Source organism: Taeniopygia guttata, chromosome 6, assembly GCF_048771995.1.
Source record: "Taeniopygia guttata chromosome 6, bTaeGut7.mat, whole genome shotgun sequence".
NCBI classification, from domain to species: Eukaryota; Metazoa; Chordata; class Aves; order Passeriformes; family Estrildidae; genus Taeniopygia; species Taeniopygia guttata.
This window is the reverse complement of record NC_133031.1, coordinates 28,879,678-28,907,384: the sequence shown is the minus strand read 5'-3', so window position 1 is coordinate 28,907,384 and position 27,707 is coordinate 28,879,678. Positions and strand designations below refer to the sequence as shown.

Here is a 27,707-nt window from a genome sequence, read left to right as displayed (position 1 = left end):
GATACTTTCTGGTACTTAAATAAATTTCTTGTAGCTTGTACAATTGTAAATTTCTTTTAGTTTGCCTGTCTGGTGAAATTTATGGCACTTGTTGCTTAACTGTAGGAGCAGCTTGTAAACCCTGGAGGAAGAAATGGAAACAGCATTCCTAAATATCATAAGCTGTAAAAAAATCTGTGTTTTTCTAATAGAGACCATTTGAATACCTGTGCACTACAAGTGAAACAGAAGCAGTGACTCTGGGAATGTGCATCCTTATCCCTTGGACAAACAAAATTTATGTTAGACTGTAGGATTAATGGCCAATCTCAGTGAACACAGAGACTGAGCAAGGAGAGAACATTTAGATAGAAAATTAAAAATTATACACTATAGTTAAATAAAGTGAAGAATAAAGTCTTTCCCCTACAGCAATACATTAATTGAAAGTGTCAATAACAAAAGAGGTTTGTTTGTTTTTTTTTAATATTGGAGTACAGGTGGAATTTGATAAAGTGATCTAATTGAAATAGTAAAATAGAATGTCATTCCAGCTAAAAATTTGAGCTGAAGATTTGAGGGTTGTTCAGCCTGGAGAAGACTGGAGAGACCTTCTAGCACCTTCCAGTACCTGAAGGAGCTGCAAGAGCTGGACAGAGACTTTTGACAAGGACATGTAAGATAGGACCAGGCTTCAAACTGAAAGAAGGCAGATTTAGACTGGATATTGGGAAGAAATTCTTTACTGTGAGGGTGGTCAGACACTGGCACAGGCTGCCCAGAGAGGCTGGGATGCCAGGTCCCTGAAAGTGTTCACAATCAGATTGGGTACAGCTCTGAGTAACCTGCTCTGGTGGGAGGTGTCCCTGTCCATGGCAGGGGGCTGGAACAAGATGATCTCTCAGTCCCCTTCCAACCCAAACCGTTCCATGATGGGACAAAATGAGAGACAAAAGATCCATCTGATGAATTACACGTTCAAGGTAACTGAGACAGTTTGGTTCATTATTCTGAACTTCTGAACCTACAGCTTGCTTTTTCCAGAGAGCAACAGAAAATCTGCAGGCTATCTAGAAGCTGATTGAAGGGTTCCTGGCTGCTATCCAAAGGTGAACAGACAAACAAGGAATTGTGAAAGACTAAGTTTTACTAAAGTGTAAAAGACAATAAATGCCCAAATCAGTTTCTTTATCTTCATCCTTCCAACAGCATTTGCCATCTGTGAACAAATTAGTAAAGCTTTTTCACTCTTCAAAATGCCATGTGAGAATGGAGAGGCTTATCCAAAGGAGCTGAAACAGTGAATTAGGAAAGTTGCTTAAAAACCAAACATAAGAACAATAACATTTCAGCCCTTGCTTTGCTGACAGGTGAGATAACAACCATTTCTGGTGCCACAAAGAACTCTCAGATAGACTGGCATTTCAATGGAAGGAAGAACCACACCACTCCCTTAAAACAAAAGCCTCTCGGGTTCATGACCAACAATTCAATCAGCCTCGAAGTAAGAAAAAGCAACAACTGATAGTGAGGATTTACTGACAGGTGTCAGGAGTAATTGTTTTAGAAAGGACTATATTAAAAAATTCTTTCACTACTGCATTTTATATAATATGTGTGACAGTACTATCCTTCAACTTAAAACAAAATCAACTTCTCAGAACTGATTATTATGATCAGAACACAGGGCCTAACCCAATTACCACTTAAGCATGATGGAAACTCTTTCAGTTCAAGTAATAATCTTGCACCACCACTATCACCCTACCCCTTCTTATTATGGCAAACTGAGGAAATTTTATTTGCAAAACATTTAACCACCAAGGGCAGAGTTTTGCAATAGAGTTTTAAAGCATCTTACTCAAAGATTAGGTTACCAGTTTTCTAGCAAAAGATCAGAAGCTCTCAACATGAATGTAAATAATCCATTATCAAGTATGCAATTCTGGTTCAGTGGCAACTATAACAAATCCAAGGACTAACAGTGCCTTCAAAAGACTCTGAATCAGACTTCAAGAGTGTAATATTCTTCAAAATATTATGTATCTGCAACACAGAAGTCTTCAGAATAGTCTTTGCAGAGAAATCATAAAAATGGGAGTGAATCACTCTGCTTGAAATGGTTGACATTTAATTTTTGCAGTGTAGGTATTCAACCATCACCTACAACCTTCTATAAAATGTAAATTGGTATGTATCAGAAAAGCTCCAGCATGGTTTTGTGGTGGTTATTTTATATACATATACACATTGCAGAGAGGCACATTCTTTGTTAAAAATCAGCATGAAATTCTTCTGCAGGAACCTGAAGGCTTCCTTTCACAGAAAATTTCCCGTGAACCTTTGTTCTTCATGTAAGGCGGTGATGTTGAGTTAAAGCAAGATGCTCCGTTTGCATAAAACTAGAGCTGCACCTAGTTTAAGGTGTATTTTCAAAATACACGTGTCATAAGTGTCATTACAGAAGAATAAGCAAGATATTTCTTTTACAGACTGGCGAAAGAAACTTCCTTTTCACATTCTATTAAAATGCAGTAAGGGCATAAAGGGAATTTTGAAGTGTTAATCCAAAATGATCTACCCTAACACTATCTAGAGTGCAAAGATCTTACAGTAACATCACAAAGTAACACCAGCTCTTTCAAATAGACTCTAAAAATTGTTGCTCACTTCTTAAGACTGGCAGACATCCAGCGTGTTCACAATTGGCAACAGAGTCGACAGTATTACAAAGTTATTGCTGCTACCGTAATGTAAAGAAATAAGGTTGTGAGGATAAATTTTCCTGTTAAGCTGTAGGAAAAACTACTTCATTTTACCAAGCAAATTATTTCTTAGCTTTGTCATAAGCTCCAGGAAAAAACAGAGCCAAGTTATCTGCTTGTACTTTCTCCTACAGAAATGGTGGATAGCAAAATAAAGTGTGAAATCAGCTGGCTTTGTGTTAGTTGGTTACAAAGGTGTGTATCAGTTCCACTTGAGCTGAGCTGCCTTGGTCTGTGCCAGTGACCTGCAAGGGCTGGCTGAAGGAGACTCCTGCCATCATGCAGGCACTGCTACCTTTGCTGCAGTAGTAGAGGCACGCTTTGATGGCCAGGGTGGCTTCAGGTGACACACAGCTCCCAGGCAACTGAAAGGGAATGACAGTTTGAGAAGAAATATCCTTTATTTCTCCTGTCAGACACTGTCCTTGCAGCAACCAGGTGTTATCTGCAAAGGAAGAACAGATTTTATCAGTGCAGTATTTAACGCCACGTCTTAAAGCTACAGAAAACACAAATTCTACCTGTAGGACTACAAGGACTTTCCACATGCAATATTAGAGGAAATTTGGAAATTTCCTTCCTGACTACTCCAGTCATGAACAGAATTAAAAAAAAAAAAAAAAAAAAAAGGAAAAGTAATTTACAAATGCTTTATCAGTCATTTAAACGTGGAGAGATCCATGGCTTTGCATCAGCACTATAGCTGTATATATACAGTATATCTTATTGCAATGGAATTGCAGTTTCTCCTATATACTCTTTAAAGGATATTAAAATTTATTCTGATATGCACAAGCAAAACTTCTTAAATTAATGGCTACCATACATTTGCATCAGAGATCTAATACACCAGGTAAGATATCTGCCATAAATGCATTAAACTGTAGGTAAAATGATGGCATTTCCAAACAGCAGTGTTGGTCTTATAGCTGGGTTGGTGCAATTTATCAATGCTCAGGCTGATTGTTAGAATCAAACTTGAGTTTCACTTTTATTGAAATATTTGAGAGTATGTGAACTAAAAACCACTCTATACTACATACAGCTAACTCATTGCATTGAGCCATAAAATAATGCAGCATGTATTAATTCAAACAAAAAGCAGTCTACCAGCTGTGTGGCTTTTTTCAGTCTTTGCACTCCAGCTGTTAAATGCATCAACTCTAAATATCAAGTATTGCATCACAAGGTCAAACAGGAACACAGGATGGGGAGGGACATCTTCATTCATCAGACTGAGATCCCCTGTACTGCAGGATGTGCTGGTACTTCCCATCCTAACCCATCCCACTTCCCATCCCAACCAGGACTTTACCTTCTGCTGTGATAAACCAGGCACTGGGAGCTTCTTCATTCAGTTTTGAATCCAGAGGAAGATTCAACTTTAATAAAAACTGAATTGTCTGGCCAGGAGCTACAGTTAGTGAAGGAAGTTTAACATTTGGTGCAGATTTAGGCAGCCTTGGCAGGTTTGTTATCTTATCCTTTTGCACAGGCGGGTTATCTGGAACATCACATGCATCTGGTTTCAGGATAGGCAACTATCAGTGGAAATCAAACAAAATATTTATTTTTATTAGTACTGAAAACAAATGGGCTTTCACAACACAATCACAGTTTCAAAGTGACATCATATGGCTATTGACCTAAAACTTTCAGCATGAAACAATACTATGACAAAATAGCAAAAGGGGAGGACAAAATGTTTTCTTAAAATGAAAAAACCTTGATTATTCCAAATAAAAGCAATATTTACTACTAAAGCCATAAAACGCACAACTACTTTATAGTATCCCTTAATTTAAAAATTTTACAGTTGGATTAAATTTTTGCTTTAGATAAATTGTAAATGTATTTGCTTCTAATTCTTAAGGTATTAGACTGCATGCTTCAGTAATAAAATCCAGGATTTTAACTAATGCACTTTGCACAGTAAAATAGAGAATTTCCCAGAAAAGCCACCAACATGTTACAGGATATGAAAATCTAAACACAGATTGGAGACTGTGCATTATTAAATGCAAGAAACATATAAGAAAACATTAGGATCATTATGTCATAAATATATGTATATATACATTTTAAAAAATCATTAAGATATAGTTGCATTGTAAGGTGGACGTGAGCACAGATTTGTTTGTTTACAATCAAATAAAGCTGTGCTCAATTTTGACAGTGATTTCGATTTGACAACTTGAAAGCCCTTTATATATCTTGCTTTAAGTCATTGACCTCCCAAAATCAGCTCTTACAGAGTAATTACATGGCTTGGTAATTGATTTTGCTTCCTTTTTTTACAAAATGCTTGTGAAATGCCCTTCATGCTGAAAAAAACTGGGCTGTACATTTTAGTGGCTTATGTTTCTGATTAACCTTTTCTAGAGGGTTGTCACTTTCTGTTTTCATGCAAAAGTTGTCCTTCTGAAGACTGAGGCTTTTAACAACTGTGCTAACAGGCAATGTTCATTTCCCTGATCATCACAAAACATCCTGTAGATACAGCTACTGTACCCAAAGTTAACTGTCTCATTTTTATCACACTTGCTGAAGTCTGAAATAGTAATTCATAACAAGAAACACCACTATCAGCCTGTTTAATAAGTATTACTTGCCATGGAAAGAATTTTTGTTTCCAAATCCAGCACTTTAATCTGATGATTATTTGTGTCTGCAACATACATTAGGCGGCCGTTTTCTTCAACACACAAACCTCCTGGTTCATTGAAAGCTGACTGGGTAAAGCTGGAGCCAACAACATTGCCTGCTTCTCCTGTGCCTGCCAGGGTAGCACAGTTCTTCATCTTGGGATCCACAACCTTAATCTAAGATCAACAAAGACACAAAAAGCTTCTCTGAGAAAACCCAGCAGGATTACGTGTTCTGCATTATCTCATGTCCCACATTTCCAGTAGCCACCACTGCTTTTTGAGTATCTCAGCTACCAGGGGTGCATCCTAAATGCTGTGTTATCACTCTTTATCAAAGTGACATGTCCCATCTTTCCCTCTCCCCTCATGGAGTCCTTCATGGACTTCACTTCTTCCTTTGGTCTTCATTCAGGGTTCCCTTCCACAATTTGGCAGGTACCTAACCCTCAGCTATAAAAGTATGCTGGATGACTTGTTTTTCTAACGTTTGCTGCCTTTCTAGAAACATTTGCAAAACAGTGATAGCTTAACAAAGTTGGCAGGCTAACTTCTAAATTATTTTTCTTCTACAAATATATGGGGTTTTTTAATAACAAAGAAGTTTATAATGTTTTATACAAGATCTGAAACAAAATATCGTTCACCTTAAATTTTCGATAAGCATACAGTGTTATATACCTTACTTTTCAAATCAAATAGGCTACTTCTCTTTTAATGCATGTAGTTAGTTCTGACACAAATGCTTATATAACATCACATAAGAACAATAATGAAAACCCAGATTTCCATGGAGGTAACCCACAATACTTCTCACAGTATTTCAATATTTAGGTGGCTTTTTTTTAAGGGAGAAACAAATCCTCTTTTCATCTCAGTTTTATCAAACCTGCAGTACTCCTGAATAAGCCCTTTCAGCTCTTTTATTGTAGTTCAGCATCTTTGGGAAGGTACACAGAAAGTCTTAAGTCTGTAATTTGGCACTTTAAATTCACCTTCCCCAAGAGACCACCATATATATCAACACAGAAGAATGTGACAACAAAACAATGGTAAAGAGAAGGACCCAGAAGGGAAGGAAGGAAGGAAAGAAAAAGAACCCACAAAGGAACTTGTGTAATTCATTTCCTCAGCTTAACTGGACAAAGCAAAATCTGTCTATGTTACTAAAATAATACTTTGTAGTAATAAAAATTTCCAAGTCCGTATATAACAAGTTACTATACACTTACCTTATGATTATAGGAATCTGCCACATAGAGCAGCTGCCTTTTCTTGTCCCATGTTACTCCCAAGGGATGCTGTAGCTTTGCATTTATGCCTGCTCCATCCACATCACCAAAAGCAAACAAATTCTGAAAAATTATTTTATTTAATTAATAGATTTGATTATTCAATGTGGACATGAATTTAAATGATTGTAATTAAATGGAAATTCACTGAATTTTTTTTAAAAAAAGAAGACAATTTCAAAACAAAGATACTGAAACCTGGAAGTGTGGATGCTAACCACAGAAATGGAAACTCTCACATCTAAGTTGTAAGTATGAATCCAGCTGATTTAATGACCACAAAATGCTGAATCAAGTTGGCTGTTTTAAGAATAAGTGAAGTAATTTCTTATCTAAGGAGCAACAGTTTGCATTACAACCCGAGCATCACAACTGCAACACATTTGCATTCCAAGCAGTGAAAGTAAGAAACTGATGGCCACGGAAACTGATTTACCCTCTCACCCCAAAAGTGGCTCCTCCAGGTCAGGCTTGAGGAATATTAGTAGGGCAGTGTGGGGAAGTTTGAGGTGATTACCAATGGGTCTCTCTCTCCTCCTACAAGGTGCTTCACCGCCCCGTCCTTGAGCGAGATGGTTCTCACGGTGCTGCTCTCGCTGTCGGCCACGAAGAGGCAGCTCCAGGGCTCCTCTGGGGCCAGGGAGAGCCCCGAGGGCTGGGCAAAGCCTGCCTTGTGCGGGTAGGCATTGTTCCTGTTCTCCTCGTTCCCGCTCCCAGCAAAGCGAAGGCACACTCCTTTCTTTAAGTCGCTAAAGGCAAAGAGCGCCCAATTTCAATCACGAGTTTGAAACAGCTCAGACAAGTTGCATAAACAGAAGCTACAGACCAGGCACTTGTGAGTTATAAAACCAACAGTAACGCAGCAGTGAGGTATTATTCAATGCCTTTGTGCTTTTATATCACCTCAGCACATCGTTCATTACTAGGTAACTCAGCAAATGCAAGGGAAAGTAACATTCAATTATATGAATGTACCTTACCAAGTCATAGCTGTATAGCTGAAATAGCATCTTTCATTTCATCTAACAGATGTGGGAAAAGGAGGCAGACTTTTAAGCACATAAGCCTTTAAATGAAATTATTTTCAGTTTAATTTGATTATCTCTCTCTTTGGGATTTGAAAGCTGTTTATCAAGACAAGTAGCAATTTCACATTTATCTTAGTATAGCTGCTTACCTTCCCTTTGGTAATTTTCCCCCTTCCAACATCAGTGCCCATATCTGGTGAATGCCTGCCATTGCTATCCATAACACATCATCTTCCTGCGTCCCTGAAACTTTTAAAAAGTGATACAGAAACCAGGTCAGAAAAAAACCCACTTTGGAAATGTTTTGTAACACAAAGAAATCATCAAACCAACCCCACTGTTTCCTCCACCCCCTACCAAAAAATTAGGGCAAGAGAGAGATAATGTCTTTCATCTACCAAAACTTGCTATCTTTCTTCTTTTCTTCTTGGTATTTTTCTTCTTTTCTTCTTGCTATTTTATTCCCAGGGTTTAAAATTGTGGTTTTAATATTCCTACCTGACAAAGGCAATGTTTCAAGTGAGATTTGCTCTTTGCAACATTCTATTATTGTGTCTGTTTCACATGCTATTTTTGATTCATACCAGCCAAACAAGTACCTCTCTGCTAAGCATGATTTTGGGGGATGCAAACTTGATTCTTTATTTACTACATTAGTGACAAAATAAGATACTCCAAAAAAACTAGAGGGAGTTGTTAACAAGTTTTGAAAGAAATAACCATGGCAGTACCACTGTACATTATATACAAAGGAGACCATGTGAATAATGTACAATTACACACAAAGAACATCATGTTTTAAACTAAGGGTAGCTGATGCTTGCCCTGGAGAGCATCAACTGCAGTTTATTCAACAGTGAACGTGACCTGAGCATTTCCTAATTTTCCCCTGAAGTTACCACCCAATTTCCAAGTTGTTCTCCCTCGGCACATGTAAATGTGGTGTCACAAATGCAAGATACAGATCTGTGGAACAGTGACCTTCTGCTCAAGCATGTGTCAAGCATCTACTTTTTTTCAACTTGACGTATAAAACTACTATTCAGCAACCCAAATCTCTAAATAATTACATACATCTTGCCCAGATAATACTTCACAAAGAAAATTATACAAGTGGAAATTGAAGAATATGTACTCTATAGCTTTAAATGTAATCAGAGTACAGCGGTAAAAAATGCATGAAGGTAGGTTGTGGAAGACAATGAAAAAACTCCCATCAACCCAAAAGCAAATGAAATTTACTTTTCTTAGTCTCTCCTGAAAATCTTAAGGAATAGAAAGAGTTGACATTCAAAAACTGCATTAAAATGAGGACAGTATTATCTTTTTAACACTGTCCCATGTAGTTATAGACAACATCAACATGTTTCTTCTAAATAAATATATTAGGTATTTGAATAGCCATCAGCCACTCAACAGAAAATACCTTCATATTGCTTTGTATTCACATGAACTTGTAAAGCACTGTGCATCTCATAGCTGCTCCTTCTTTTTCCAGAATTCATCTCCTCAAACTGTGAGCTCTCTTCAGAACAGTACTGGTATGATTTTAGCAGAGTTTTTCTTCAGCATTTTCTGTTTCTTGGATAAATATACAAGTTCCCAAGACTTGTATAACTCTAGTGACTCTTTTCTGCAACTCCCTGTGGCTCCATGTTTTTACATAAAGCAGAGCTCCAAAAATGAAAGTCAAACTTGCAAAGTGTCTAAAAGCTTTTTCTTGATCAAAAAAGGTATGCAAATTGAGTTGCAAAACACACATTTTATAAATTACCAGAAATGCTACCAAACTTCCAACAATGCCAAAAACACTCCAGTATAAAAAACAAAAACAACACCTCACCATCCCAATCACTTTTTGATTAGAGCTCGTTTCTAAGAGATTTAAACTGAGAAAATAGATTATGAAATAATTTCACTCCTTCCTATATAGTAACTGCTCAGCTTCAGGATTTTCTATTTCCATTATGCATATCTTGCACTTTCAGATGTTACTATTCTAAGTACCACAGAATGAAAATTGTTAAAATCACTGGGCTATTCAGAAAGTGAGCTTTTTTATCTTGCTATGCTATGCAAATCATTCTGAGTTGTCTCAGAAAGTTCTGTTAATTATTTAATATTCACTTTACCCACCAATTAAATAAAGGAGTAAGACTTGAACTGAGTACTGTTGAAAAATCTGTTCCATTCATCTATCCAGTCCTCTAATACCAGACTGAAAACTCTCCTGTGACAGCTAGATGTTGAAAAATTGAAAAGGCTTCTTACTCTAATTCTGCATCCAGCAAGATGTATGAAATATGAGAAAAAAGTATCAATATTAAATTCAAATTTTACAGAATATGTAAGATTGGTAGAGAAAAGATCTCTTCTTCAACTAGAGAAGAAGGCGGTAAAAATAAGTAAGAGCTCCATAACAGCCATAAATTTTAACACAAGTATTTTCTACTGGATGGCCATTAGAACAAAGAGAATGTATGCAAGCATGGAAACAGCACAAACTCTTCCTGAAATTGTGGAAAACACGTCAGAGCTTTAATAAAAAAATACACAAACACAGAAGATTAATGCTACACAGCTGAGGTGTTTTATCACACAATAGTCCTCTCATGGTCTAATACTTTATGTTCTGACACAAAAGGCAGAAAAACTTTTTCTTTCACGATAGAACAGTTTGAGGACATCATCACTGTTATCCTTGTACAGTTCTCACAGGACAAGGGGCCAGAGAGATCCAGAATGCTAAAATTATGGTAATGCCATCATTATAATAACTCCTTATCATCCATGAATGGAAAGTATTTATTGCTAAAGAATTTATTATAAAACAACATAAGAGAAAAAAACAATTCTCTTACATTTATTCAATTAAGCACCACATTCCAACCCAATTTGAACTGTTTTAAAAATGCAGAGTAGTTTCTCCTTATTAGGGTATGTGCCTTCTTATCTGTGCTGTGCCTGTATCCAAGCGAGGTATGGCTTGCAAATGGGATATCCTTGTGTTATAAACATTCTCCAACAGTGCACAAACATTCCCCATTAGAGGATGCCTCAGTTACTGTACAATGCTGCAGCTCCTGAAGCTGCCTCTGCTGTGTCTGTGTGTTAAGAACTCACAGTCCTGTCTGTCACAGGCACATCTTCAAGCATTCAGAACACTGCTGACCATTACTGGTGAGTCAATCTCAATGCACAGAAACGACTTTGTTTGGCACCAGTCATGAGCAGTATCTGTTTGAAGGGATTCCATTCCCAGGACTACCCACACTTCCAGCCTCCCTATCTGGGACTGCATGCTTACTTCCAGTCTGGGAAATAAAAGCCTGGGAATCAAAGTTACATTTTGTGGCTGGCACCACCGACATTTTCTAAATAGACTGAAGTCTGAAAATACTATTCCTGTCTACTAATTTTATCTTTGAAGAAATAAAAAGAACCAAGGAAGAAGTCTGTTGGTATACTCATCCTCTGCAAATTCTCAAGAAGCGAAAGGGGCTACACAACACATCCTGCAATTCACAGATAGGCACATGCACAGTGAATGCACATCTCACCTGCTCTTCAGTCAGTGAAGTTCAGCAAATTAAATGCAAATGGGACAGAAGAATAGAGAATCAGTGTTCTTCAGTCAGATACAAACAGCAAAGCTCCAAAGGAATGCTTTATCAGTGAAGCCTGGATTTTACAAGTACACATAACCCTTTCTGGATGACTAAAAATCAATTTTCTTCCTTTTTTTTTTTTTTTGCTACCTGGCACTCTTTCACACAATATTGCATCACACAAATGGCACGACCCGTTATGAAACAAAATGCTTCTGGAATTTTCCTCCTTAGTTAACATACCTTCCCTCTCATTAAGGGAAATCCTTGGATTTAGATACCAAGGAGGCTTCATACAGTGGAGATAATAGGGAGCTAAAAATTATTACTGTAATGAAGTACTTTTTTGTTTATTTCCCAAGTTTTCTAACTCAGGCCTTCTAACTGTAATGGCAGCAAATATTTCAAAACAATCCCAAGCAGAAGAGACAGTATTTGCAAACATGAAAGAACTACTTTGGATTATTTAGTGTTGGGATACACCATTGTAACTACAGAAGGAGCTAAGTCTGGTTATGTGTTTGACTCATTCCCAATTAAGCACAGCAAACACACACACTTGAGGGTACTTCAGCACCACGGTCTCCCTCTGCTCCCAACACCTGCATTCCATATTCAAAAGCACTTCCAGCCTCAAATGGTAACAGCTAAAAAATGTGTCTCCTTCTGACCCCAGCATGCCTGGCAAAGCCTCTCTAAGACTTACTAAGATATGTATTTTCAGCAGTTTGGCATCTGAAATTAAGAACTGATATGCCAACTATCCTTTAGAAATCTGATTTGTAATTTAAACTTCTTTATTGTGAACATAGATTAAATTACTAGAATCAGACTATAGGCTGTGGAACAAAGAGAATGAGATCCATTACTCCATGTACAAATACACTTTTTTTACAAAAGGCAGTTTCAAGTCATGGACTTCAAAACAATTTTAAGTTTGACACCAGTTAGGATGGCACCTCTGCTAAGCCAACTGCTTCTTTTTTACTGCAGAAAGTAATCACTGACATTATGCATTTTGTCAAGACAGAGAAGTCTTGGAAAAGTGTCTGTCAAACTAAATTGAGTAAGATTACTGTTGAATATTCAGTCACTACTCCCATTATATCCTTACATCAAGGCTTCAGCCTTTGTATGTCACAGGCATGTTTATGTCAAAATATTGACATAATTACCTCATTTCTTAAATTGTTTATATAATGAACATGTGAAATACTAATCAATTTTGTTACTGTTACTATTCAGCAATATTCACAAACCCAAAATAAGACTGGGTAAGGTCCTGCTTGACTGCAATCCTACCCTGTAACTTCCTAATTTCTTATTTATCTAAAGACTTTTTCACCTAAAACAGTTCTTACACAGGAAAAAAAACTTCACTTTACTTTACTCCTCTCTTTAATGAAGTTATTTATTAGAAATTCCAAGAATCTAAAATAAAAAATAACAGCTATTTACAAGTAGTTTAGGATCCATTTCAACAAGAAAATAAAGACAGTGCAGTTTTGTGTCAGTGATGTCTCTTACCATGATTTTCTGTGGAACTAAACTTGTATAATGGCAAAACTAAACGAGGTATCTTTGAGCTTGTACTTTGCACAGGACACTAATAAAGAGATGAGCAGGCCTTTTGCATTCAAAGTAAATCCACATTGCTACATCATGAAGTCATACCACATTTGCAACATATCTTTGGAAGAATTCTAGTTTTGCTTTGTCCAGAATAATGATTCCAAATTAAAGCCTGATGATAGTAAAATCAACTCTTTTCTTTTCAGCTATTACCCAGGAAAATTCCTTCCACAGGACAGTGACAGCCACAGCCTCAGTAACAGAATGAGACCAGATTACAAGGAAAATTGTGACATGTAGAAGAAAGCATCCCTTCAAGATACAGACAGTTCAGACATAAACACTTAATGTATGATCTGAGCTCAAGCAGGAAATGCTAATTACTTACTGCTTAAGTGATTTTAAATTTTTTTTTTACATTATGAAAGAATCACCATGAGTAATATAGAAAAAAAAAAGTGTTTGCTCTGGAATGCAGTGGTACCAAATAACCCTCAAGCAGAAACACAGAGAAGGATGAAAAATATCTTACATACTTTTGCCTTTTAAGGGCTATAAAAATTGCACCAGTATGATAAGGTACTGTACTTTCATTTAAATCATATCTACATAATACTTAAATTGATGTAAAAAATTCCAACAAATTTACTGAAAGCATGGTCAATGCTGTACTTGGGAGTTTCTATAAATAGATTCCAATCCTGGAGTTTAAGACCAGATTCTGGAATGTGGAACACACAGTTATGTCATCAAGCACAGGTCATTGTCCTGCTCCTTCCAGCAAGAATGCAGCTATCAAGAACATTTCATGCTCAAATCAACTGTGCATTAAAGTATCACTTGCTTTCAACACCCACTAAATAAAAATAGAAGGGCACAACAGAGAAAGCTAAAAAAGCACACAGTAATTTTGTAATGTATTTTTAAGCTGCTGTCCCTCCCCTTCTACTTCCCACACAATCTATATCAATGCAAATTTCAGCACCAACCTCAGCAAAGCCAGAATTTAATCCATGGAGTTCATTCAAGAATTTTAACAGGAGGGTAAAACACAAGCTCAGTGGCCACAACTAAAGAAATAAAAAAGATGACAAGGAAGAATACTCTGTCTGACTCCTACCATCTGTTTTGTCTCCATTAACTCCCTTGCCTCAAAGGTAGACATTTGTGCCAAATTTGGTTTAAATGGTGTTTCACACTCACTTAATCGCTGTCTCAGATTTCAGCATCTGTACAGAAGAGAGCAACAAAAACCTACTTAGGAAAATACTATGTGGACACTTAAAAGAATACTACATAGTATCAGTTCTGAATATTAACTTATCCATGTCCTCACAGTTTTTCTCAGTATTTTCCATTTCTCAACCACCTACATATAAAGGTTTTAAAGAAAAAAATATTTTTTCATTTGGTCAATACATACTCTAAACGGTATTTAGGAGTAAATTCAAGAAATGCCAATGATAGAAGAAAAACTTTTCTCTTAAAAGATTGCCATCTTTCCCCTTTGAGACTTCAAAAAAGGTCAGCATATACTATCTTGTTTAGTATATAACTTGCCTAAACATTTCAACTTTTTTTCTCCCCTTTCATGTTCTGGACAGCACAGCTTTGGACAGTGAAAGGAAACTCCCAGAAGTATCGCTTGTTTAAAAACTATACAATCCATATTCAAATAAACAACTATAAATCTATCTTCTGAAACTACAGAGTTTAAGCTACATAGATCTAAGGAAAATGGGAAGGTATGGTGTTACTTCCCACATGCCACACCAGTTAATACAAAAATGAAACATTTAAAATTTGTAATAATGAACCTACATTTGTTGAAGTGCATATTAACTCCTGCAACTTGCACAGAAAGATATGAGCATACGTAAAAAAAAAAAGGACACTGCTGTGTGGGTGCAAACAAAAGTAATTTTTGAAACTCTCATAAATTACTTCACCCATCCAAATGCCTAAACAGACACTGGCAGACCAGTTTTAATGTTCTGGTAACAGGGTATAAGCTTGTAGGACAGCACTGACAGACACAAATGCACTCAATGTTATACTGCAGAGTAGCAGAAGATAGCACTATGCTCAAGCAATTTGCAACTCAACTTTGCAATTTGCAACTCAACAATGGCACCCTTGGCAAACCCTGCTGCATTTCTGACAAACTATTCTGATGTCTGGTAACAAATTTAGAGTAAGTCACTGCAGATTATGACAGTAAAACATGCTTGCTAGACATGCACTGCAGCCCTGCTCCTCATGCTCTCAGACAGATTCCTGTTAAAGTTCCATTCAGTATAACTCTCCATTTTCACAACTCTCTCCAGCTGTAGTTTTCTAAAGAATTTTAGAATTTACTGCTATTACAGTAATGTATATTTTCACCCATTTTATCTATTAGGCTTATTAACCTCTCAAAAAAAATTTAATGTATTTAATCTCTGCTTAACCGACAGCTTTTACTATATTTTGTGGTAATCTAAATAGACATCTAACTAGTAAGTTCTAATTGAATATGAAAAAAAACTGCACCAGTCTGAACAAAGTGCATTCAGAAGATGTGATTTCTGTGCAAATGCTTATTAAAATTCAGCAGTGTTTAACAGTACAGATGACTAATCTTCTACAGGTGACTAACTCAGTAAATACTATGTTCATGTTGATAACAATTATCATATCAATTAACATTTAACAAGCAGAGCTCTCAAAACTAAAAAAAAAAAAAATCATATATTTAACTACTGAGAGAAGCAGAAGAAAGCATCATGAAAAATTAAAAGTAAAATTATAGGATACTTTGAATAATTCTGTTAACCAGTTCAAGTTTCTGAAGCAGTGATCAGTTATTAGTCCCCACTTTGCTGATCTGTGAAACAGCTCTGCAATAACATCCTACAGGGATCAGCTTTCTGGTTCAAGATCTCTTGAAAATGACACCATCTAGCCACACAAGTCTCCTGGTACACAAAAGAAAAATCAGATTGTACAAAATTCTGTAAAAGTCGTGCCTGCATTAGCAGCAGCCTACATCTAGTGAGATTCTCTTTCAGGTGCTTCTCCTTGCCCTTCCAAGTAGGATTCCATACGCTTAACACAGACTATAAGGGTGGCTGACCAGACCTTTGAAAAAAGGTGCTTTTTTTGTTGTACAAGACACGTTAATAGAAGTGTTAAATCTGAAAACACATCCCAGTTGCTCACTCAAGTACTCAAGGCTGCTGGCTGTACTCTGTCTATACTGACAATGTCTTTGCACCAGAAGACTCTACACCATGAGCATTTCTGAAGCAGCTTCATGAACCTCTTGGACCAAGGCCAGAGGAGGCCACAAGGAGGATTTGAGAGCTAGAGCAGCACCTCTGCTATGGAGACAGGCTGAGAGAGTTGAGCTGTTCAGCCTGGAGAAGACTTTGAGGAGACCTTAGAGCACCTTCCAGCACATAAAGGGGCTAAACAAGAACTGGAGAGGGACTTTTGGTAAGGGCATGCAGTAATAGGACATGGGGAAATGGCTTCAAACTGACAGAGGGCAGAGTCACCTTAGAAATTAGGAAGAAATTCTTGACTGTGAGGATGGTGAGGAATTGGCACTGGTTGCCCAGAAAAGCTGTGGATGCCCCATCCCTGGAATTGCTCAAGACCAGGCTGGATGAGACTTTGAGCAACCTGGTCTAATGGAAGGTGCCCCTGCCCACAGCAGGAGGGAGGGAAAAATGGTCTTTAAAGTACCCTCTAACCCAAATAATTCCGTGATTCTATGTTCCCTCACATTTCAGTGTATTTTCCTTCCTCATAACTGACACAAGATTTTAACAAATGCTTCTATGTCAGTAAAATGTTACTAAACTTGCAAAGCACCTCTAATTTCAAGATATTAGAAATAAATCCTGCTCCTTCCCCACCCCATTTTTCTGCAGATAAAAAGAAATTCCAATACTGGAAGTCAATTTTTCATGTCTGAAATACAAATCTAAGGGTTTTATGCCACATCAAAGCATTGTTCATAAACTGGTATCTGCAACTTCTAAATTAAGACTGAAATGGAAATGTGAGAAAATTGTGTTTCAACTCAGAGTCAGTAGCAGCTGAAAACATGGCAGCTATGAGATGCAAGGCTCAGGTGTGTGTTAAGTGAATTGGGAAAGAAAGATACTTAAGTCCTCAGAAGGTGATTCTTGCATCCTATTATGCAAAGATTTAATTTACCTTGTGATGCTTGCATGGTTTGTGCTAAGGTATTCCTCTCCTGTCTGACTGACTCTATAGAGATCATGAGCCTAATGATTTTATGTCACCTAAACAGGAATAAACAGAGGCCCCCAATAAAATTATTTTTATTTCCTAAACTCAAATATTTACAAGTGGTTGGACATGTGTGTATAGTCAAGGAAAGGAAATTTTAGACAATACTCACTTCCTGTACAATGTACCTGCTTCTTAAGTGATCCTGGCTTAAGGCACTGGCCTAACAAAAGCAATCATTATTTCCTTCTGTGTTTGGATCCAGTAACTACATAACTTGATACAAAAGAATTTTTCTTCCATCAAGTAACATTTCAGGATCCAAAGCACAGCTGCAATTATCATTTGCAATAGAAACTATGGTGTTTTAGACTCGGTTTTACAGTAAATCTTTAGTTCTTCTGTCTCAGATTAATACCAAAACAGGAAAACATTTAGCAAACAGTGACACGTGTAAGTATGAGATGTTAAAGCTCAACTGATACAGTACTTGAACTTCCAAAGACCACATCCCACGGAGAGCTGATGGGCTGCTCTTCTCCTTTTGCTCCACCTTCCTTATCAACACCTTGTACCCCAATGCCTGCTACAGTGGTCACCATCTGCAACTCCAGGTCAATCTACGTGAAGCAAAATGACACATTAAATGAGCATATGAAATTAACTTGACCAAAGTTACAGAAAAATTTAGATAGATGTCAAAATCAGAGAAATCCTAACAAATACCAGGCTTTTCTTTTTTTTTTTTTTTAAGGGAAATAATCAATTTTACCACAATGCTTGCTGATGGACAGGGAATATGGGGGTGGGGAAGCAGCAGGCAGCTTGAAAACCATCTACGTGGAACTTTAGTCCATGTGCAACAAAAATTAACAATGCTCTGTCAGCGTTTGCTCGACAGCTGTAGAAGAAAGCATCACAAATTTCTGCATAGATACTTAGATAAAAAATGGATGTGGTTTTTAAATTTTAAACTCATAGAGGAATATGACATAAAAACTCACATACTGTAACAGTATTTCCCATCTCTATATAAAATAAGCTGTACAAAGGCAGCTCAGATGCATGAAGGGTACACCTCTGATCACAAATGGGATATTGGTGAGGACTCGAGTCCAAGATCTTCTGAGATGCACACAACACTTTAAATAATAAGGCAATATTATATTGCATCACCAACCTTACCTTCTGGCTATCCTAAATTTGACCTAGCCTAATGTAAGATCCAATTCCTACATGCTAAAACTTTGCAAGTGTTTAATCAAAAAGAACACGCAGACAATTCTGGTACTAGGGCACTTACCTGCATTTGAGAGACCCAAACACTCAACGGAAGTTTGGATATTCACTGCACCACAGCACTACAATAACTTCAGATAAGAATCTGATACTACTGGAAGTGAAACAAAACCAGTTTTGCTTCCAGTACTAAGAATAGATGTTTCTCAAAACAGGAAAGTAAGAGTGACTAGGGAAAAAAACCAAACTGAAACCAAAACCCTGTTATGCTAGAAGGAGTAGACCACCTTTTCTGCATTTGACAGGAAGCACAAAAAGTATATGTAGCGCTTAAAAAATGCTCTGCACAACAGTATTTCTTTATAGTGGACCTAATTTCTTTTTATAAGATAGTGGACCAAATTTCCTTTCTGACATTATTTGGAGAGTAATTCATGTGGTTGAAATGTTCACCTGTGAAAGGAGAATACAGTATAAAAGATTAAACTATGAATTTCCTCATGAAAAATTTACCTTTCTAATTAGGTGATTTTCTGTATCAGCTACATAAATAACATTATTTTTTATAGCGATTCCTTGTGGTGAGTTGAAAGCTGCCTCTGAAAATCTTCCATCTCTCCTTCCACTGTTTGGACCTATAAATAAAACACAGCAAACTCAAAAGTAATTTTTGAAAAAAGTCAATTTAAAAATAAAATGCATACATACTAAGAGAATTACATCTTCGAGGAGCTGATTTCATAGCACCTTGTACATTTTATATTATTACTATTTGGTGTAGTCTCATTTTAGTCACTGTGCTATGTAATCAAAATAGCCTGGTGCTATTAAGCTCTAAACTCATTCTGCACAAGTTCCCTGCTTTTTTAAGCTCATATTTTAAAGAGAAGTCTTAATAGGGTTCTAAATTGTTCTAGAGGAGTCCTACTAGGGCTCTAAATTGCACTAAAAGACAACAGCAACAATGGAAGACAAAAATAAAAAACAACATTTTTTTTTATTCTTGACAAAGCAAGAATAGCAAGCCAGTAGGAAAAAAAATTCCAAAGCTCAACTCCATATCATTGGTTTAGATTTTGATGTAATCACAAATAAAACTAATATTTGATTAGCAACATTTTCTCATTAAGAAAACTAATTAGGAAAAAGATTATATGGAACTAATTACATAAAAGAACACTAAGAATGATAAAGTGACATTGTTCTGCATACAACAATCAGGAAATAGAAAGGAACATAACAGTCTGAAGGTAAGCACTGTACTTCAGAGGAGGTAGCATTTAAAGTGCATTAGCAGGATGTGTCAGCAGAAGACATTTAGGTATGAGTTATGTGTGTACCATGATTTATGATGCAAATAACCATTTCAACCTTTGTGCATGCCCACATTTATTACTGCTCTATCAACTTCATTACATTATTTTCTGCCCACTGAATCGTTTAACTGAGTCACTGAAATACAGAAACTTTTACAACCTCCTGTCAGAAATCAATTTAGACCTTATCAGACACACGGGAGTGAAGTACTGGTGTGTCAGATTCCAGCAGCTCCCCTTCTAAGTGTGAGGGTGCACATTCCCAGGGAAGGGAATAGCACACAATGCCACAGGAAAGGAGGGTACCAGTTTGGAGCTTAGGACACTCCTGAATTCCTCGTTAATGACTGTCCCAGAACACTAAAGGGTAGCTTGTAGGCAGAGACTTCCTCTCACATATCAAGCAGAAATCAAATTCCCTCACATTTGTTTTAAGAAATTCTGTTTCCACATCCTACAGGAGAAAGGTATTTAGGCTAATGCCTTAATGATAAATCAGGTTAACTTAGATAAATTGCCTGTCTAGACAATGCAGTGTTACTTCAAATAGCAAGAGAATTTTTCCTCCTTTCTTTAAACAGAAGAGTATTTTTATAAGATTTGTAGGATCCTGCCCTAGGGCAGGCATTAGTCAATTCCAGACAGGACACACTAGCACACAGGTCCTGATTCTAAGACATAAACAAACCATTGTTTTCAATAACCTGAAGATTCAAATGCTTTCTAAATCTGTCTGTTTCAGTTGTCCTAACAGTTACATCCTTGCTGCACTAAGTAACTGACCATTTTAATAGGTTTTAAAAAAGAACAATTTCATTTGTGAAACAGTAAAGCATACAAAGCGTGTGCAAATTGTCTTCATTTGCATTGTAAAGCAAATTGTTATTTCACAAAAAGCAACTATGGATGTTAGTATTCTAAAGCTGAAATGTAACTTATATAAACTTTGTAATAAATGTAACTGAATTTAAACTATTTTCACTATTTTCATAACTTGTTTATACATTATTATCTCAGATTTGATAAGAAGACAGGTCTTTTTATACCTACTAAGGCAATTGCATTCTCAGGTGCCTGTGTCCTTACTAGAATGCCACTGTTCTTAGTAATTCTCCTCTGCTTTTGAAACCAGAGGAGAGCCTAAACAGGAATACTCTTCCATTGAAAAAAGTCAATAACCAAACAAAAAACACACACGAAAAACTCTCACAACACCACCACCACAACCCAAAATTCACTTCTATTGGAAAGGGAGGCATGACAGTCTCTGGTCTTTTCCCTACCTTGCTGCTTGATGTAGATGTACATCCTTTATATCTAAAACTGTTTGTAACACTTTCAGAAGAATACAAAATGGATTTTTGTAATTCATACTGGACATCACATGAAAACATGAACTTTAGTCAACGAAGCAATGAAAAACAATTAAACATCTCTGACAACTGCATTAACAGTCTCCCACTGATGGTCTTACACCATATCCCCTCAAATTGAGTAAAGGTGATTTTACTACAAAACAAAATTCTGGTAATGCTTACAAACTGCCAGGTCCTGAAGGAAAAGAATCAGCCCAGGAATCACAGCAAACACACTCTAGTCCTAAACTGAAATTGTTATAATAAACTTACATAGGTGTCCTTACCTCCAATAGTGTGTAGAATTTGTCCATTTTTACGAGTAACCAAAATCCTGTGATGTCCAGTGTCTGCTATGACCAACCTTCCTCCTGAATCATCTACAGCCACCTTGCCAGGAAACAGCAGAGGAGAAGGTGGAAGGGAGTCTTTGTACAGCTTTATTCCAATGTTGTTATCTTTGATTTGTCCTCTTTCCTTGTAGAATTTCAGTGTAATCGAAGTAAATAAAACCAATTTCTCTCTGTGTCCCTCTCCAACAAGAGAAAACAGCATATTTCCACGAGGCCCAAGAATGACCAGAGTTGGCCAGCAGGACACTTCCAGCTCATGCCAGAGTGTTGCATCTGCATCATTTACTACAGGGTGAACAATATTGTATCTCAGAACAGCACTTTTAATGTTATCCAGAACTTTTTCATTTGGGAATTTTGCTGAATGGACACCAACAATAACAAGACCATCTGCAAAAAAAAAAAAAAAAAAGTTGTGCACTGAAATGTATTTGAATAATAATAAAAAAAAAAAAAGGAAAAATGAACCACAGTTGTCTCATAATCTGACTGACTGCTTCCCAGAATGAGAGAGGATTTGAACAAAGAGAAAGCAATTACATCTCAGTAGGAATATAGATGGTTATGTATAGAAAATACAGAAACTCAGAAAAAACACTTAGGTAAAATTACCAAATTTTAAGACCATTACCTCCCCAGCTGGCTGACATGACTTGTTCTCAGTTCCTGAACTTCTATATAGTAAGCTATAAAAATACTTTTGAAAATACTTTCAAAATAATTGTGGGTAAGTTTTAGCTGTTCAACTGATACTTTAGGGTTTTTTTAAGATACTTAGGATACCTGTTTGTCTTCTGATTCCTATACACAACCAGAATGTTTTAGAAAATTCTTTTTCTAAACTAGAAAATTCTACTTACCTAGAAGCCACAAAAATAACAGAATTACCCGGACATAACTACTTCTAGATAAACAGTAAAAGATATAATAAATAGACATCCGAAATCAATACAGTATTCTGTATTTCAAATAAAAATGGCAGTACTGACAACTATGACAAAATGACAACACTCATTACAAACAAGGCAGGCTTGAATTTAACAATTTCACAACTAAAAACTTAAAAATTCACTATAACTGATACAGTCTTATCAGCTCCACTGGAACAGAATGTTGCAGTATCAGACAGCTGAAGTTGTACAGTCATTAACTGCTAAAGTCCAAACAGCAGGTCAAATATTTTAACTGTAAAGGGATCAGCCCCAGCGCTTGTATCTGTCCTTCAAAAACATCATTAAAGCTAGAAAGACAAGTCTATAGTTAACACCTGAACAGCACAAGTAAGGTACACCATTCCCTCCTGTGGAAATGTTATATACACTCCATTCAAAACACTATAACAATATAGACTCCATTTAAAACACTTTGTTTGAAGGATTACAGCAGAGCACAACACTGGATCTATGCCAAGCTATTTCTGAATATTAAAAAGTACTTCCTCTTATAGAAGTAATTTCTGGACTGCTGATAACATGAACTGAATATGCACTGGGGTTTAAAATAACTTTCTGAATGCCACTTGAAATACAGAAATAGCACCACTGAAGATAGCAGGGAGAGCATATCAGATAAAGATGCTGGGTGACATTCAATCCTATGGAAAGCAGTCTTCATTTTGAAACAGATCTCCTGAAGTTCCAGACAACAGAACTATGGCACATGTACTATAATATTTACAATGATTTAGGATCACCCTAACATTATAGCCTCCTTTGTTTAAACTTCTCCTGTCTGGTGATCACAAGCTGAAGTTTCAACACCCTCCATGTAAGGGCATTTGAACCACATTAAAACAAAATCATCAGAATATATATGTACACAATGTACACAACAAGACCAAGGTTTGTTCTTGTGACTAAGAAAAAATAGGCAATATACCTGCAAGTATTCAAACAAGGGACTGAAGATCCAAATGCGTTATGACACAGATGCTTTGCCCAAGCAAGATGTTTCGTTCTTTCAACTTTTTTTTTTCTCAACCTTCTCAAGTCAACAACTCCCCCCTCCCCTTTCTCCTAGTAGTTAGTAAATCTCATTTGTCTTGGGTAAAGAAGATGCACACTGATATAATACCATGTACTGAAAATTTTTTCCACGGCTTAAAAACCCACCACCCTTACTGCCTTGTATATTTATACATAGTACTGTAATGTTAAGATTTAGACACATAGCACAGGAAAGAGAGATTAAATAATCCTGAAAGGGCTGACAATCAAGACATTAAAAGGAGTAAAAAAGAACCAAAAGGGAAATCTACAGTGAAAAAAACCCAACGTACTTTTCTTTTTGTTTGAACTATCAAGCACCTTAATCTCTTCCTGAATCCAACTGCTACCCACTGCTTCCTAATGACTTAAATTCAAGATTAATGTTCCACACACCTGTTCTTCTTGCCTTTTACCTCCACTTTCACCCCAAGCATCTCTTTTCTCACTCCAGTTTTTACAGGAACAGGATAGCTGAAATCCAAAGAAAACTTACAGGGGTAGTTCAAATACAAATATCTTATCACACATCAACAAAGTAATAACTCCTGTGACAGAAGTTTAGTACAAGTCAAAGGAAAAAATATGTCTCCAGGTGGACCTTTAGTTCAGAGTGCTGCAGCCTCTTCTACACCAGTATAAAGATATTCAAGCACTTTTAGAAGAAAGCTTGTGCGGAGAGGTTGTTAAAATGAGTATTTTGTTATCACCTGATTAAACACCTTAGCATTAAAAAACAGATTAAGGCTATGACAGCTATATTACTACACTCACAGTATACTATAAAAGAGTTATCATTTAAAGGTATTATTCATTTTATGCCAATATTATCTTCCAAAATCTGTATCTAGACCTTCTTTCCTAGGTGCCTGATCCACAACAGTCCACTTATCACTTGCCATTCACCTTCCACTTAAAACTGATGCTCTCCCAAAAAATTCCATGGAGATTTTTCTTTATAAGACAAAGTTCCTATTGTCTGAAACATTACACTGCATCTCAAATTTCTCCAAAGCAAACATCTAAGCTTTCCAAGGTAGAAAAATTAGTTTGAATCTTCTGTGAAGTACTAAATAACCTATCTTAAGCACTACATAAATATTAAGATATTGCAATTTGTTTCTGTAGTGAAAAAGGTAATGCATGAAAATAAACACTGCCAAAATTAAAACCAATCAGAAACAGCAAAGGAAATTCAAACATTATAATGTTATTTACCACATATATATCATATATAATACCATATTTTACTTAGGACTGAAAGTAACACTGTTCTTCATCTTTCTGTTCAGCCAATTAAAATATCCCAGATAAGTGAGGAGCTGACACACTCTGTGTAAGACTACAGCTTATCTCTGACAAGCCATCATGATAAGACACTGCATTTTAAACAGAAATTACCCTACATTTTTATTCAGTCAGTGTCAGACAGATCTCATTTCAGATGTGACTTCAAAGACCGTAATTCCCCCTCTAGAATATAGGGCTATTAATGGTATACAACATGATGCCAATACAAAAAAAAAAAAAATTTACATCAAGCTTACATATTTTGTTATTTCAGTTCCAATGGAAAAAAAAGTAATCTATATCCTATTCTACAACTGTCTGTATCCATTCTACCACCTTTACTATATTCTTGTCAGAGCTGGTTCCTCAGTCAAGAGTAGAAAGTTACCTACTTATATTAATTTTGAGCCTGTATCTCACATTCTTGAGTAGCTTTTTGAAAGTCACCTTATTTACAGAGGTATCAGATTTGGGCTTTAAGCACATATCCCATTTGCCCAATTACACAGACACAACAGGCACTTTATTTAACCCATTTAAAAATGTGATGGAAGTAACACAGTCACCTTTTTTAGGCTACTTAAAGATTAGAAGACATTTTTAGACATCCCTGAAATACTGCCAGCGGTTTAGTAACCAGCAACAAAGTGACTCAGCTCCTCAGCCTTCAACAGTGCCAGGAAATTCTATTCCAAGCCAGCCAAAGCACTTTTACCTTTATCAGAGTACTGGTGCTCTAAGGCATGGAGGTCAGGCAGCAGGTGCAAGCAATTGATGCAGCAGTAAGTGAAGAAATCCAACACCACAACTTTTCCACAAAGGTCTTTGTGAAGAGAAATAGGACCTTCAGTGTTTAACCATTGCAGATCTGGAATTCAGAGAACAGTGGTAGCCAGTTAGGGGAAGGGTAGGGAAAGGCATCAACACCACACAATGTTCCTGGTACTTTTGACCTAAAAAAAAATTTAAAAAAAGAAAAAAAAAAAGAAAAAAAAAAAAGAGTTGGACATCCCTTTTACGCAGGTAGAAAAGCAAACAATTTTTTTTTTATTTATGCACCTCATCCTTATGTTCTGCAATTCTTCATAATTAGCAAATTAAGATATTATTAGTAAGATTCACTGTATTATAAAAGTGTAGTTTATATCTTTATATGGGCACTTTTAACTTGAAAGAACGTGTAAGCCTCAGAACAAATGTCATATATTTTAAAACATTATCTACATTATTCAACCCCCAACAATGCCATTTGGGTAACAATCAATTATTTAAAACTCACGTAAAGGCTCCTAAAAGTTTAAAAGTGTTAAACTCTTAATGATTTTTTCCAAGAGTTTTCTAAAGAATTGATTTCAGAGATCATTGCAATATTCTTGTGCTTATAAGTTTGATCTTGATTTTCAAAGTTTGAAATGACAGGTATCAATTCTGTCACATGGGAAGAAATACAACTTTTTCAGATATGCACAAAAGTACACCTGGTCATTTATTTTAACCACTTGACATGAGACATGAAAACATTCTTTCCTCCTCTGATCCTATAAGAGGTATCAAGATAAGGAATAAATATCCTAAAATGTTGCCTGACAGTATTATCTCTTAGCATTTCTGAAAATTATAAAAGGAAATGATAGTTACGATAAAAATGCAAAGCTAACTAGTTTTTGAACTTTCACTTTGACACTTTCAGAAAATAAGTTCTTACTGATCCAGAAGTTATTCCTACTCAAGTCAGCAGGAGGCTTGTTTTATGTTTCACTAAGAGGAGGGCTGTTCTCTGTCTCCATGTATTTACAGACATAAATGGATGCACACGTTTAACTTTGGTGAGAATAATGAGAGTAATTCAAGTATATGCATATTCCCACAGTGTAGGAGCTTTGCTGTTCGGTTTTCAAAAGAAAAGGGTAGTTTATATATTTTACAGCATTTCTCTTTTTTCACTAGAAAATAACTTTCATATATATTTGCTACTTATTTGAGCTCTTTTTAGAGGACAAAATAAGCCTTGACAGAACACTGAAACAATACTAATGGCAAAATCTAAAATTCAATTCAGGGCCCCAAATCTATAGAGAGAGAGCATTCCTTTTGTTCCAAATTGTAATTCATTCCCATGATATGAATTTTAAAATCACCCACGGTGATTTTAACCCTGAAGTTCACCTCCTAAGCTCTCTGTCTTGTGGTATGACGTGAGCTCCCACAGCTGCAGGGAGCCTCCCAAAGGTTAAAAAGACCCTGAGCAAGACTTTGCAGCATCTTACAAGGCTTAACCTTTGATTTCCTCCTTGCCACAAAGACAGACATAGAAATGTGTGAGGGGCAAACCAGGAGGATGAATGACATCTCCAGCACAGTTTGTATCACCCGGGGCAGGACAATTGACAAGTCATGGAGCAGAGAGCTGAGGAACATCCTGAGGGATGCTCCGGGAAACCAAGCGAGCTCAGGAGAACGCAGGCAGAGTTAGTAATGTTCTCACTATGACCACAGGCGACAGATGTAAATACACAGTACAGACAAGAACAGATTTAGAAGAGAGGCTTTACAGAACAGTGTTTTTGCAGCCAGTACCAAGGAGAAGATGTTTAAAGGGCTTCTTTTTGCCTCCCGGTGCTGCCAGGAGTGACATTTCCCGTGGCCACAGCGGCTCAGGGGCCGGCCCTGCGCTCCTCGCAGGCAGCGGCACCTCAGGCAAAGCCCGCCCGGGCCGCGGCACCCACCTCCGCCGAGCTCGGGCACCGCCAGGTCCCGCTCGCGGCTGTCCATTTTCTTCAGGTACTGGTAGACCAGGTTCTCCTTCTCCTGGGCAGTGTCGGCGTCCAGCAGCGCGTACTCGAGCTGTGTCTGGGCGGGCAGCAGCCCCGCCAGCCCGCCCGCCGCCATCGCCCCTGCGCCCGGCCGCGCTCACTGCGCTGCCGCTTCACCGCCGCACATTCGGCACCGCCCGCCGCGCCAGGGCGGAACCCGCGGCTGGAAGAGAAAATAAAGCACAAAGCACAGACACGCAATAACTCCTCTGTCTTAAAGCCGGA

General features: G+C 37.0%; 1 protein-coding gene across 1 annotated transcript; it reads right to left on the bottom strand.

The window, feature by feature from the left end:
• Window positions 1-447: 447 nt before the first annotated feature.
• NHLRC2 (NHL repeat containing 2) lies at window positions 448-27,688 on the bottom strand. The gene is made up of 11 exons (XM_030276450.4): window positions 27,396-27,688; window positions 25,385-25,537; window positions 21,329-21,784; window positions 18,884-19,005; window positions 17,622-17,751; window positions 7,859-7,958; window positions 7,199-7,430; window positions 6,622-6,744; window positions 5,357-5,566; window positions 4,060-4,285; window positions 448-3,189 (listed from the first exon to the last, which is right to left on the bottom strand). Exons 1-11 carry the CDS (start codon window positions 27,556-27,558, stop codon window positions 2,924-2,926), a joined length of 2,181 nt encoding a protein of 726 aa, XP_030132310.4. The 5' UTR covers window positions 27,559-27,688; the 3' UTR covers window positions 448-2,923.
• Between the last annotated feature and the right edge of the window lie 19 nt (window positions 27,689-27,707).

Coding starts and splice junctions, on each gene's coding strand:
- NHLRC2 (XM_030276450.4), bottom strand. CDS start 27,558: ATGGCGGCGGGCGGGCTGGCGGGGCTGCTGCCCGCCCAGACACAGCTC. Junction 17,752..18,883: donor AAAATCACCTAATTAGAAAG/GTAAATTTTTCA, acceptor TGCTTCACGTAG/ATTGACCTGGAGTTGCAGAT. Junction 6,745..7,198: donor GAGGAGAGAGAGACCCATTG/GTAATCACCTCA, acceptor ATAATTTTTCAG/AATTTGTTTGCTTTTGGTGA.